We start from the raw sequence: 12596 nt of genomic DNA, 5'->3' as shown, positions 1-12596 counted from the left end.
TGAAGGTTTAATGCAAAATATTTTGTAAAAACTCACAAACTTCACAAACAACTTGAATAAACAACCAAAGAAAAGTAATTTAATCAAATTCAAAACCATTGTAACATATGAAATAAGTAAAGAGATCAACAGCACAAAACATTCAGCTAAATGAATATCGCATATGCTTCATGATGCAGATCTTGCTTATTGACGTGGACCCTAAACAATGTTGAAATTAGACACAAATTGGTAAAAAATCTTTTTATGACCAAAGGAATGTTTTAAAACTGGGGACATCATCATTGGTTGACATTGGGGCGTTTGATGCACCCTACCGTATATTATATCATCACAAGAAAGATTTGCACTTATTGAGGTATCGTTCCAAGTAAGTGCCTAATTTCTCATATGTTATGATATGGAGAGAAACAAACCCTCGTAAGCTGAGCAATTCTTCTGCCTGCCTGCCATCAGTGTTCAAACCCTCCTTGCCACAGCCTACCGTGACGCTTTCGAGTCACACGCCAACATAAGAGTACCCAGCCCTACCCGTGGGAACATCTGATTCACGTAATTCCATTGTTTTCATGTCAGTAAAGTCCATTTCAGGGTGTTTTTAAAGGAACTGTTGTGATACTTTTGGGCCAGAGTGAACATCGCTGACTGGGACGAGCGAAAGACATTAAATTAAGTTAAGTTATCAACCAATCAATCAATCAATCAATCAATCAATCAACCTTTATTTGTATAGCGCTTTACAACAGCACCCGCTGAACCAAAGTGCTTTCCATAAGTGCAATATAATAAAAAACAATTTTAGCACAAAATATTTAAGAAAACACATATACATTACAGATGTGCAATTAGCAGTCAAAAGCTGCTTTAAACAAGTGTGTTTTCAGCCTCGCTTTAAACAGTGTCAGGTCAGTGATGGCTCGTAACTCAACAGGCAGAGAGTTCCAGAGCCTCGGACCAGCCACTGAAAAGGAACCATCACCCCACTGCAACTTATACTTTATTCATCTCTGTAGAGAAACGTGTTCTCTGCATTTGACCCATCCTCAACGCGACACTCCCCACGTGCCTCACCTGAGCGTGCACGTGGCCGGTGTGCTGCTCCATGAACTCGGTGAAGCGGATGTAGTCAGAGCCCAGTTTGCACTGTCTGTTCAGGACGCCCACCTCAGACGGGTGGAGGAACGGCAGCTCCTGGGACACCTGCAGCCGGGACACATACATTAAACAGTCATGTCATGCAAGCTATGGGGAAAATGCATCATGTTTACAGTAGTTTTTAACCACCTGAACAGAGCACATGTTCTCCAGTTCGGCTTTACCCAAATCTAAAATCTAAAAGCTTCTTGAAAAAAGCGGCACAGTAGCAGCAAAAATGAGACCAACGCAACCAAAGAGCGGCGAAAGCCTGAGAAAAAATTCATGAAAAATGTGACAAAAATGCAACAAAAAAAGCAATGAAAAAAATGTGGCGACAATGCGGCAACATTTTGAGGAAAAAGGTTTGTTTGGATGAGTTTTGTGAGTCTTAGCTTTCAAATGATTTACATATATTACATTTGGGTAAAGCTGCACAGGAGAAAATGCACTTGGTTAAGGCAAGAGGTTAAAAAAGTGTTACAGCAAGGTTTAAATAATCCAGCACCACACCCTCCATTTATCTGTAACATGAGGCTTCCTTCTATCACAACAAAGTGTCAAGGCATGTGTATTATGTATAAAGCACAATTCATTGTGCTTTATACATAATACATAATAATATGGTGATTGTGAATTGGCATTTAAGCGGACTGCCTTTCACTGAACGTCCTGTCATATCAGGGAGTGACCTTCTGGAATAGTATTGCACTGTCAGTCAGGGAAAGCACAAGTCTCCATACCTTTAGGAGTCATTGAAAAGTGTGTCTGAGGGACACACACACATGTGATCATGTCTAGTTCATCATGATAGTTAGTGCATTACAATTATCAGTGTAATGTGGGTTGTCAGACTCAGTATAACAAGGGTTGTCCAATAGGGGGCAGTGTAATGTGGGTCAGTGCAATAGAGCAGTGGTTCTCAACCTTCTGGAGCCGCGACCCCCATTATAACAGTTAAAGGGGTTTGTGACCCCCACTCGGGTCACACTGTGAGAAATCGGAACATTAGCCTACATAGTTCTTAAAAAACAAAAAATGAAATTCATCAAACTACAAATAAATAATGGCACTCTGGTAAAATAGCAAACACATGCTACAATAAAATATTAGATTATATGCTAATGAAATTATGGCTATTTTATCTACATGATCTGTCGACCCCCCAAATTTGTCTCGCGACCCCCTTGGGTGTCCCGACCCCCAGGTTGAGAACCACTGCAATAGAGAATGGTGCAATATTGTGGTTTGTGCAATACAGTCGATGCATTTCCGTTATTATTTTCTATATTGTCCTTTGTTGTCCACTCTTGTTGTTAGTGTTTGTTCTAACATGATGTGATCACTGTTCTCGTCCCTGTCTCTCTGTATATAGTGTCTCTGTATGTAACGTGTGTAACACCAGCCTGCCAGGGCGTCTGCAGATGGAAAATAGCCTAAGGCTATAATCTGGCATATTTACATTTGTGAAAATGGTCATTAATATGTATTGTCCCTCCTAAGTGCTTCATAGATCTATAAAATGACTATGCTGCCCCCTGGCGGTTCCTTACTATTTTACCGTCACGTGTTTGATAGAGAATCTGTCAACATCGTGAACTGCTTCATTATTAGGGCTAGCTGGATAATGCTAAGGAACTGGGATACGATTAAAGTGAAGAAAAGGGGTTGGGTATAAAATCTAACCCTGTCAAACTACTAATCATCATTTTATCTTTTTATCTTTCAAATGATTACCAAGTGAATAAATATATCTATGAATAAACGTAAGATCACATGTTGATATGTTGGGAGTTAAGGGGTTAACAACAGCCTAAACTGCAGCTAAATGTATTTAAGATGTTTTTTTTGTTTTATTTTGTACTTTCGTTTGGCAGGCGAAAGTAGTCGAGTAATGTCATGATTTTTCAAGAAACTTAGACTGAATGCCAATTGGAATCCAATTTAAAGGAACAGGCCACCGTTTTTCCAGACTGAGATATGTTCTTACCTGAGCTTAGACAAGTTTATACGTAACTGTCTGGTCTTTGTGCGCGTGGAAGAGCTTGGTCGTCTTTAACTTCACCCCGTTTGGAGCTATAGGACTACATTGGGAGAGGCCAAATGCTAACAACATCTTTGGTCTTTTGGCGTGACTGAGGGCACACAGTTCTTCCATACTGAGATCTGTTGTTACCTGAGCTTACACAAGTGGATACGTACCTGTCTGGTCTTTGTGCGCAAATTGGGAGAAGCCAAACGCTAACAACATCTTTAGTCGTTATGCGTGACTGAGGGCACGCACAAACACCAGAAAGGTACTAACAACTCGTCTAAGCTCAGGTAAGAACGTATCTCAGTATGTAAAAACGGTGGCCTGTTCCTTTAATAGTCTCAATGATATTTTTAGCAACATTTTCCACATTACATTCAATGACTTTCTCATTTGGTGCCCGCGGAAACCCTAGTTATTAGTTACTAGTCCTCCATCCTCACAGCCTCCTCCAGCCTCCTCCTTCTGCCTCACCTGCAGCCCGTTCCGCTTGTTCCACGTAAAGATCGTTCCCGGGAACCCGCTGAGCGCCAGCAGCAGCTCGTGGATCATCCTCACTTTATTCCCTTTTCATTTACAGATAAAAAAAAAACACCCACTCTGTCCCGAGTTAACGTCGGTTTATCGCAGTTTTACCGCGTCTTCCCTTCTCCGTCAAAACAAACCACACATCCGGCGCGGCGTGTTGACGTCACACACCGCAAAGCGCACCGGGAAATGTAGGCAGATAGCTTTTACCTTTAATTCTTGCGTCTCCGCGAAAGCTAACGCGTTTTCTTTACCCTTAACAAAGATATAACACAATTTAACAACACATCTCTCAAAATGGCGGCAGCTCAGCGTCGCTTAGGGCCATTTTGGTAGTTTATTTTTATTTTTATCCGGAACGTTGTAGTTCTTCGGGACGTAACACGGAAGTTCGTTAATTTTGTGCGACGTAGCTTGATCGGGAGCATCCCCAAGTGGACACATATTTGGTATTTTTCGCTTTTAAATTTTGTTCTAATCGAATATAAACGTAGTTAATGGAGCGAAATGCTTCTAATTGTAATGTAGTACCGCTCTGTGAAGGGTTGTGACCGTTAAACTCAGCCGTAGCCGTGCATGAGTGATGTTTATGCTCAGAGGCAGGTTCCAGATGCTTCTATTTCTACCATCTTTTATCCGCACTAAAACGCTTTAGGGTTTATAATTTGTGCCTGTGCTAAGTTGTTTTTTATGTTTGATACATAAATGTGCACCTGTGAGTCTATTTCTGACGCTCTTGTTTCATTTTAGGCTTTAAAACAAGTCTCGACGAGAAGAGAAAGTGTGGGGAGGATTAGTCAAATGTTCAGGCAAATGCAAATATTTCTTTAGTGACACAGTCGTTTGGGGACAGGCCCCCAGTGTTTGTTTACAATGGAAATGCTGTCAGGACACAGGAAGACCATGTATGCAGAGAATAATACAGGGGAGCTGGAGAGATGATATTTCTCTTAAACGTTTGTAGTCTCGTATCTGACCCATTAAGTTGACCACATGGTTCCCAAATAGTTAAGTTGCCGTTCAGAAAAGGTTTTTGTGCCGAAAAGTGTTTTCATATTTGATACAGTATTGTCCACGTTTAGTCCAAGCCCATAGCTATTTGTTCTGTTATGTCATTTTCATTAAGGGATTTGCAGCGGGTTTATTCTTTAATAAAATAATACATGCTCATAGATTTAGGCTTCTACTTTTTTTTTTCCGAACATACAACAACCAGTGTGGTTGAAACATATGACACCTACCCCAGTGTTGTCACATGGGTCATAGCATTTTTTAGAGAAAAAAAAAACTCGCTGTAACCAGGCTTTTAAGCCGTACAAACGAGGTCCAAATTTACATAGAGAATCCTGTTTACCAAGTGCTTTTGGAGTCACCCCTGGCCACCAGGGGGCGGTGTTACATCCTATTGGGAGAATCCCTTAATGTCTCACCTGCTTACTTGCCTATAGTAGAAGCTCGCAGGATTTAGGAACTCTGGGCGTGTAAAATCTTAAAAACTGAAAAAGGGAAAAATGGCCTGCTTCTTTGCTGCCAAGGTACAAAGACTCTTTAAACTGAACTGAATGGTGCCATTGTCACATTTAAAGGCACAATTGAGTGTTATTTACCAACACAAATATAATGGTTTTAACTCAAGCTTATTCTGTGCAACTGTTTTTGTCACTTGTGCAGAGGACTGACTGTGCAGGGAGGATTCATTGTTGGTGCAGAAGATGTCCAATCTTTACTGGCACTGAAGAAAATTCAAAGGTACTCTGTAGTGCTGGGCGATATGACCGAGGGGACGAGAGAGAAGTGTCTATTCTCCTCTATCGTTTCTATCGTTCCCAACCTGATGTAATCAATTATTAAAGCAAATATTTCATTAAATAGGCCACAAAGATTGTATTTTTTGTCTTTATGTTTTGTTCCTAATAAAAAGGAATTAAAATAACTTTTTCACAAAGACACCAGCTGCTTTACATTATTGCTGTCTGTCGCCACCGCCCCTGCTGTAGCAACGGAGACATCTGGTGCACATACACCCCCACTATAACACTAAACATGTTTATTACTGACTCCCACCGCAGATAATAAACAGTTAGATGTCACTTCAAAACAGAGGTTACAATAACCGACAGTTGTTCGTCATTTCCGCTGCTGTCTGTGGCGTGCGAGGCGCTCTCTCTAAAAGCGACTTCACTGTTCAACGCTGCATGGTTTCACTTTGCGCACGGAAACGAAACAACTTTTTAGTGCCGCGATGGATCTCACATCGGAGCTGAGAGCGCATGGATAAACTCACAAAGGACAGGGAGAGGAGAGAGGAAAGAGGCGTGGTGCAGAAGGTAAGAGCAGACAGATCGATCAGGCGTTGGTGGAGCAGCTTCAAAGACACACAATGCGAACTGCTCACCCACAGTTTCTTTGGCATTACCTTGAAATTGAGAAAATGCAAATAATTAATATTTGTATTAGTGTAATGTGAGCCTTGATATTGATGAGCTGATGACGCTCTGAATAAGTCGTTCTCTGAGACTTTAACGCACGAGTTTATACACAGTTCTCTTGCACAGTTTCCATATGGCCCAGCACTAGTACTCTCAACCCAACCCTATCAACCACAGCCTTATTTTAAAAGGTTTTTTGTCTTATTTTTTTCTTTCAAGTCTTCCTGTTGTTTTCCATATTGTGATCCCATTTTCCCCGTTACTTTATTATTTCCCTCAGATTTGTTGGCTTTTCCTCTAATGTTGCTCATTTGTGGTGTAGAGGATGTCGGTGGAGACGGTGGAGGATTACCTGGCACAGAACCCTCAGGTGAGCGAGTGGGTGGAGTCTCTGAGAGGCACCTGCGAAACCAACAAACAGTGGAACGCCCGCCGAGCCTTCATCCTCCAGAACCGGGAGTCGCTGGGACTCGGGCTCGTGCCCCAACCTGGGCCGGACCTGGACCGGCTGCTCTCCCTCTCCATGGTCTGGGCCAACCACATCTTCATGGGCTGCAGGTGCGTCAGACCCCGGTCAGGCCTAGCTTTAGTCCTGTTTGTCTGATCTCTGTTCCCCCTCAGGTATCCTCAGTCGGTGATGGACAGAGTTTCACCGATGGCTGAAGGGATCGAGGTCCACGAGGCTCCGCAGTTCACCACCAGAGACCAGATCATGTCCCGCAGCAAGAGGAGCCTGCCCCCTACAGGTCACTGTCCTTCATGTCCTCCACAGAGACATGTCCCTCTGTCTCCAGTGGGTCTGATAGTGTTGAAAAGACGTTAGACCTGTAGTTATGAGCTTTCCAGCACAGGTGTTTAGTGCTTATGGCACATAATAATAATAACAATGCTATATAATATTATAACAATAAGATCAATCAGATCTCCAAAAGTTTTACATCGATCAGTGCTTTCACAAGGGATCATTTTCCTCAGTCTTTTTGACTTTCACCAGGAATCATTTTTGAAGAACAGGATCTGTCATGAGACATTTTTATTCAAATGCATTTGTTTGGTGTTTCAAGATATTATTTGTGTTAGGAAATAATGTGACATTACAGGATAAATGGAGCTAAAGTAAACATGATTTCTGAACAGAATCATAGCCTCATATTTACTATTACAAATGCAAATTGAAGCTTATTATGAGCATCTCCTCAGTCTTAACTTAGCTTTATTATTTATTTATTTTGTCTCACTTTCATTGTTGTAGCATATTGAAGTTCTACTTGAAACTTTGTTAAGATCCGACCATGCAAAATGGAATTTTTTACCATTTCTCAACTGGTCTTAAACTACTAATTTTCCAAGTTAAAGCTCTCTCAGCTCCGATGTGCATCGTATTGGAAACATTGCCGCAGTAAAGGCTGATTAGTTAGTTACCGTGCAAAATACAAACTGAAACCACACAGCGTTCACATTGCTGCTTCAGAGAGGTGGGAGGGGTCTGGGTCTGTGACAGGACTGAGTCACCTGACCTGGATTACTTGCCCCGTCTGCGATTTACTACTTTGACTATCCCGGCTGCCTGCATTTGGCGCTTGTGTCTCTTGAGGGTAAGCTGTCCTTTAAATGAACTTAACCTCTTGCCCCCGGCTTTAACTGAGTGCATTTTCTCTAGTTCAGTTTTACCCAAATCTAAATCTTCTCGAGCATACGCCTCATTTGAAAGCTAAGACCTACAAAACGTATTGCAGCTTTTTTGTCACATTTTTAATGTGTTTTTGCTGTGTTTTCTTCTCTCTCTTCATCTTTTTTTGTTGCGTTTTCGTTACGTTTCCCCCCCGCTTTATTATTGTGCTATTGTTGCATGTTTGTGTCGCTCTTTCATTGCTTTTGTGCTTTTTTTGTGTGCTTTTTTCATGAAACTTTTAGATTTGGGTAAAGCCAAACTGGAGAAAATGTGGGGATAACTTTTTATGAAGCAAGTTAACAAGAATATACCTGCCTCATCTTCTCTAAGAAGATTTTCTTCTTGTTCCGGTCTATCAAAAGTGTCACATTGATGCGAGCGATCGTGATGTCGTCTCATCCGGGGGCCGTGGTTGCATTTTATGTTTTAAACAAATGATAAGAATCCTATGATCGGCACAAACAATGTCCATAAACAGGGCATTGCTTCTCTACACTGTAACAGATCGATCATTTTATAAAACCGTGGTAGAGGCCTGGACGCATCAGCTGTTGCCGACCATTCACCAAAACATCCGGACAAAATAGCAGAAGTAAACAATAACAGCAATCGCTCGTGTTGAAAAAGCTTTTGTGCGTTTTTATTGATTTCTCCTACGTTTAAAATCAGTTTCTGTGACAAAACTGACGTAGATTGTGCCACTGTAAGTCTGTTAACTTCTTTTCTACAAAATACACATGCTGCCTGCGTCATATCCGGCTTTTGGTTAATTAGTTTGTCATTCCTGTGGTATCGTCCAGCCGTACTGTCAACAATCTGCTGTTTTGTTTTTCTACAGATGAAGAAGCGAACGGCTGCTCGAAGCGTCCCAAACCTTCAGACTCTTCTGCGGCCACTCCCTCCTCTGCGGCCTTCGGCTCGCATCAGAAGCGCGGCCCTTCCTCCCAGGTCAGAGAACGCAATAATGACCCTCTTAAACCCCCCCGTGTTTGGTTTCGAGCTGCTTGTGTCTGGTTCCAGGCGCCGGCGCAGCTGCAGCCCTTCTTTAATCGCCTGTACAAAGCCGTGTGCTGGAAGCTGGTGTCGGCCGGCGGGTTCGGGCCAAACCTGGACCACTTCGAGATCCTGCGCGGCTGCGTGGAGTCGTGCAAGGACAGTCTGACCTGCGTGTTCGTGCCTCTGCGGGAGATCGCCGGGCTGCCCGCCGGACGCACCCAGAAGGAGGGCCACGTGTGCGAGATCCGCTGCCAGACCGTCTACATGGGCACCGGGTACGTCTGAGGAAAACAGAGAATACTCACTGCTGTCGATGTTGAAATGTTTAGCAAGTTTTCTCCTTAACATGCATAATAGTAGAGTTAGAATTTGATTCTCTCACGTTTTGTGACTTTGAGCCGGAGATTTATCCAGCAGCCGCCAAACAGCAGACTCCGCAGTTTACAGTTTACCACATTTGGAAGATTTGATTTTTTACAGATTTTTTCATGACTAAATAGTTTTTTCAAAAACTAAACCAGATCCAAGAGATCCCTCTGAGCCAATCTTTGTAACTACGCTACAAAAAGTAAATATCAAGCATTGGCTTAAATGACTTGAACTGAGAAAATGTATCTTGTTTTGAGGGGTTTTCACTCATTTAGACCTTTTTCCTGATCTGACCAAGATTATTTTGCTAGTTTGATGTCAGTTTAGACTGGTTCTATGGTAAATCTCGCTTGAAATAAGAAAGTGAAACTGCCAATGGGACAAGACCATTTTTCTTACCCCATTGGCGGAGAAACTCACTTGAAATAACGGGGAAATGTATTGAAACGAGTGAAAAACATCTCAGAACAAGTGAAATAATCTAGGTCAAATGCCCAACTAAATCTTAACTAGTCAAAACAACTACAATTTGGATTATTATGCTCAAATTGAGACATTTAAATTAATCCAGTAAATTACTTTTTGCAGTGTAATATGTCACAAAACAGAGTCATACATTTTAAACCTGGATCTGGACATTATTTTATTTAGTTGTTGAGAATATAGATACAGACGGCATCTCTGGAATCGCCCATATATGGTCATTTTTGAAAACAGTTAAGGGGGAAAACAATTTTGAAAACATGTATATTTTCTCTAATTATTCAAAAACTACTTTAACAAATGCTGAATTATTAATATAGTTTTCTACTAAGTAAAGATACAAAGACATGGGGAGGAGCAAAGTGGTTCAACATCCCATAAATACAGGAATAACGGAGAATGCTAACTTGATGCTACATGTTAGCATCGGGCTAATGCTAACGGTTAGATAGCGCTTGCTACAACTGCCGTTTTTTTCTATTCTACTGAACAATCTGCTGTGAGAAAATATCCATATGGGCTCGATTTTCACTTGACTTTATTTACGTGTGATAAATAAGTTCATATTCCACCAGAAAATGTCAAAAAAGAGTGAAAAATTGTGTTTCTCTAAAGATTCTATTTTCACCCTCTGTGAAGCCACGCCCCCTTCTATGACGAGATGCCGTCTGTATCTATAGGCAATTTTAGCCAATTTATATTTTAATGTTGAAAATATATTTTATTATATTATATTATAGACGTATTTTCCTTGTTTCGCAACTTTCGGAAACTTGACCTGCGAAATCATGCGTTTTAGCAACAATCACAGCAAATTCAGTGAAATCCTGGAGGGACTGAAAAGTTTCCGATTGATTTCTCAAATGTCTCGCCTTAAGCCCGTCACAGTCAGTGCCCCTCACTGTGAACTGCGCCCCCTGCAGGTACGGCCGGGACGAGGCGGCGGCGCGGGCCATGGCGTCGAAGGAGGCGCTCAAAGTGTTCCAGGGCAGAAAGGTCCAGGTGAAAATCTGCCGCCGCAAGTTCACGGGCCACGAGGTGGACGACCTCATGCTGCTGGACGACCAGCCGCGCAGCCAGGGCTTCCCCCCGGCGCTCAGCTACCCCTTCAACCCCGAGTACAGCGAGGAGAGCGGCTCGTAAAGCGGCTCGTAAAGCGGCTCGTAAAGCGGGTCAAGCGCCGCGCACGGACTCCCAAACCACAACACAACGCCATACACAGAGTGACAATGAAGGCTATTGAGGCGCCTCGACTGTAACTGGGTCAAATGCAGTGTGCGGACTTGAAAACACATGAGAATAGCGTCCTACAAACAATAACGCGACAAAAAACATGATTTAGACGCTTTTATCACTGGAGTCTGGCTCATTAACGGGTCAAATGCAACAAACTGATACTTTAAACCAAGAGCGAGTGGGCAGAATGGGTCAAAACAACGTCGTTCAGCCACTATATCCGGAACTAAAGGGAATAGAGTGACAATAAACATCACTGAAATGTTTTACTGGGTCAAATGCAGCGAATTGACTTAAAACAACACGTTTAGAGAGAAGAGCGGATCAAAACACCATGATCTCGATAATAACCAGAGTAGAGCTGGTTTGTTGGCACGCTTTTACCACTGGAATCAGGGTCATTACTGGGTCAAATGCAACAACATACATAGACTACTTTAGGTAACCATAGGTAACCATAGGAGAGGAAAAAGTTGGTTGTAACTGGGTCAAGTGCAATGTACGGACAATTTAAACAAGTGAGAGATAAAATTGCATAATCTTACAGGCACTAACCAGGGCTGGGCACCGGTAAATTAAATCAAACATTTTCTCCCAATACCAGACTCAGTTAGCAGTAGCCAGCCCCCAGCCGTACTACTACTACTAGTACTACTACTACTGGAGGGAGGAGAGTGGGTCGGAAATGGGTCAAATGTAACAAAAAAAAAAGCCACCCATGTAAATGAGAGCAGAACAGGACCAGGGTTGTACTGGGTCACATGGTCCACACAGACGCTATAACCAGAGAGAATGGTTTAAAACAACAGCATGGGGTCAAATGCCAAATATGTGCATTTGTCCGCTTCTAATTGTAAAGTGAAGGACTTGTTTATATTTTTGAACGATGCGTTTATGTGTTTTCTGATTTTTACTGGAAGTTGTTTATTTAAAACTGTTTTTTTTTCTCCTCACTTTTATTGTCGGTCTTCTCCTCCTCAGGCCCAAAGGAAGCTCTTACATTTGACCCGTTTGTTTGCTGGTGCCATTTAAACATAGAAATATTGATCTTGTGTTACGATAAACATGATAAGTTTATTCTCTGGCGTTTTGTGGCTTTGAGTCGGAGATTTATCCAGAAGTGACTCCGACATGTCTGTGTGGCTCCCTGGTCTTTCCCAGGTTTACTCATTCACAAACACTGACATGTGAACCCAGAAAACAAAGACACATTCATATTGTTACAGATTTATTGCATTAATAACTAGTTTATTCCAAACAAGATTCGATATCTCTGAGCAAATCTAAACTAATCTGTCACTAAATAAAAGCATCTTGTTTTTCATAAATTGTTATTTTTATATGAAAAATAAAATGACTGAAAACATATCTTTTCTTTTCCTCATTCCGTTTGAAAGTTTCAAATGGACGTCTCTACATGAACATGTTTTCCTCCAGTTCTTTATTTGCCGTGAGAAAGCGCCGTCTGCGTTTGACCCGTCCTTCTCTGGGTCAAAGGTCGATGATTTGGCATTTTCATAAGTTTGCTTTCTTATGTGTGTTAATAATGCTAACCGTTCAGCTTTCGCCTACGTTTCCCACGATGCCGTGTGGCCGCGCCTTAACCTGCTTTCAAAGTTTGATACTTTCACATTCTTCAGTTGATGGATTGTTTTAATGTTCCAGCGTGTTTTCACCCAAATATTTCTATATTATTCTGTTCAAAATGTGAAATAAA

At 41.9% G+C, this 12596-nt stretch overlaps 2 protein-coding genes across 2 annotated transcripts in view; one reads left to right on the top strand and one right to left on the bottom strand.

The window, feature by feature from the left end:
* The window catches only part of tubgcp4 (tubulin gamma complex component 4), a 58903-nt gene extending 55064 nt beyond the window's left edge, over positions 1–3839 (bottom strand). The window contains exons 1-2 of the mRNA XM_079555111.1: positions 3641–3839; positions 1072–1200 (exon numbers count right to left, since the gene is read on the bottom strand). Of these exons, the coding sequence (XP_079411237.1) occupies positions 1072–1200; positions 3641–3718 (207 nt within the window). The 5' untranslated portion in view covers positions 3719–3839. The remainder of the gene's footprint in view (positions 1–1071; positions 1201–3640) is intronic.
* A 2557-nt stretch (positions 3840–6396) lies between these two features.
* On the top strand, positions 6397–11220 carry cdkn2aip (CDKN2A interacting protein). Its single transcript, XM_079555124.1, has 5 exons — positions 6397–6681; positions 6745–6869; positions 8634–8743; positions 8816–9066; positions 10567–11220. Exons 1-5 carry the CDS (start codon positions 6449–6451, stop codon positions 10784–10786), a joined length of 939 nt encoding a protein of 312 aa, XP_079411250.1. The 5' UTR covers positions 6397–6448; the 3' UTR covers positions 10787–11220.
* Positions 11221–12596: the final 1376 nt, after the last annotated feature.

The sequence above is a fragment of the Gobius niger genome (genome assembly GCF_951799975.1).
Source record: "Gobius niger genome assembly, chromosome: 4".
Taxonomy (NCBI): domain Eukaryota; kingdom Metazoa; phylum Chordata; class Actinopteri; order Gobiiformes; family Gobiidae; genus Gobius; species Gobius niger.
Note: the sequence above shows the minus strand (reverse complement) of the source record. Positions and strands in the feature narration are given on the sequence as shown.

Bases quoted from the DNA above. Each gene is read 5' to 3' on its own strand.
- cdkn2aip (XM_079555124.1), top strand. From the start codon at position 6,449: ATGTCGGTGGAGACGGTGGAGGATTACCTGGCACAGAACCCTCAGGTG. The intron at 8,744-8,815 runs GTCAGAGAACGC...GTCTGGTTCCAG, and splicing joins AGCGCGGCCCTTCCTCCCAG to GCGCCGGCGCAGCTGCAGCC. The intron at 9,067-10,566 runs GTACGTCTGAGG...CGCCCCCTGCAG, and splicing joins ACCGTCTACATGGGCACCGG to GTACGGCCGGGACGAGGCGG.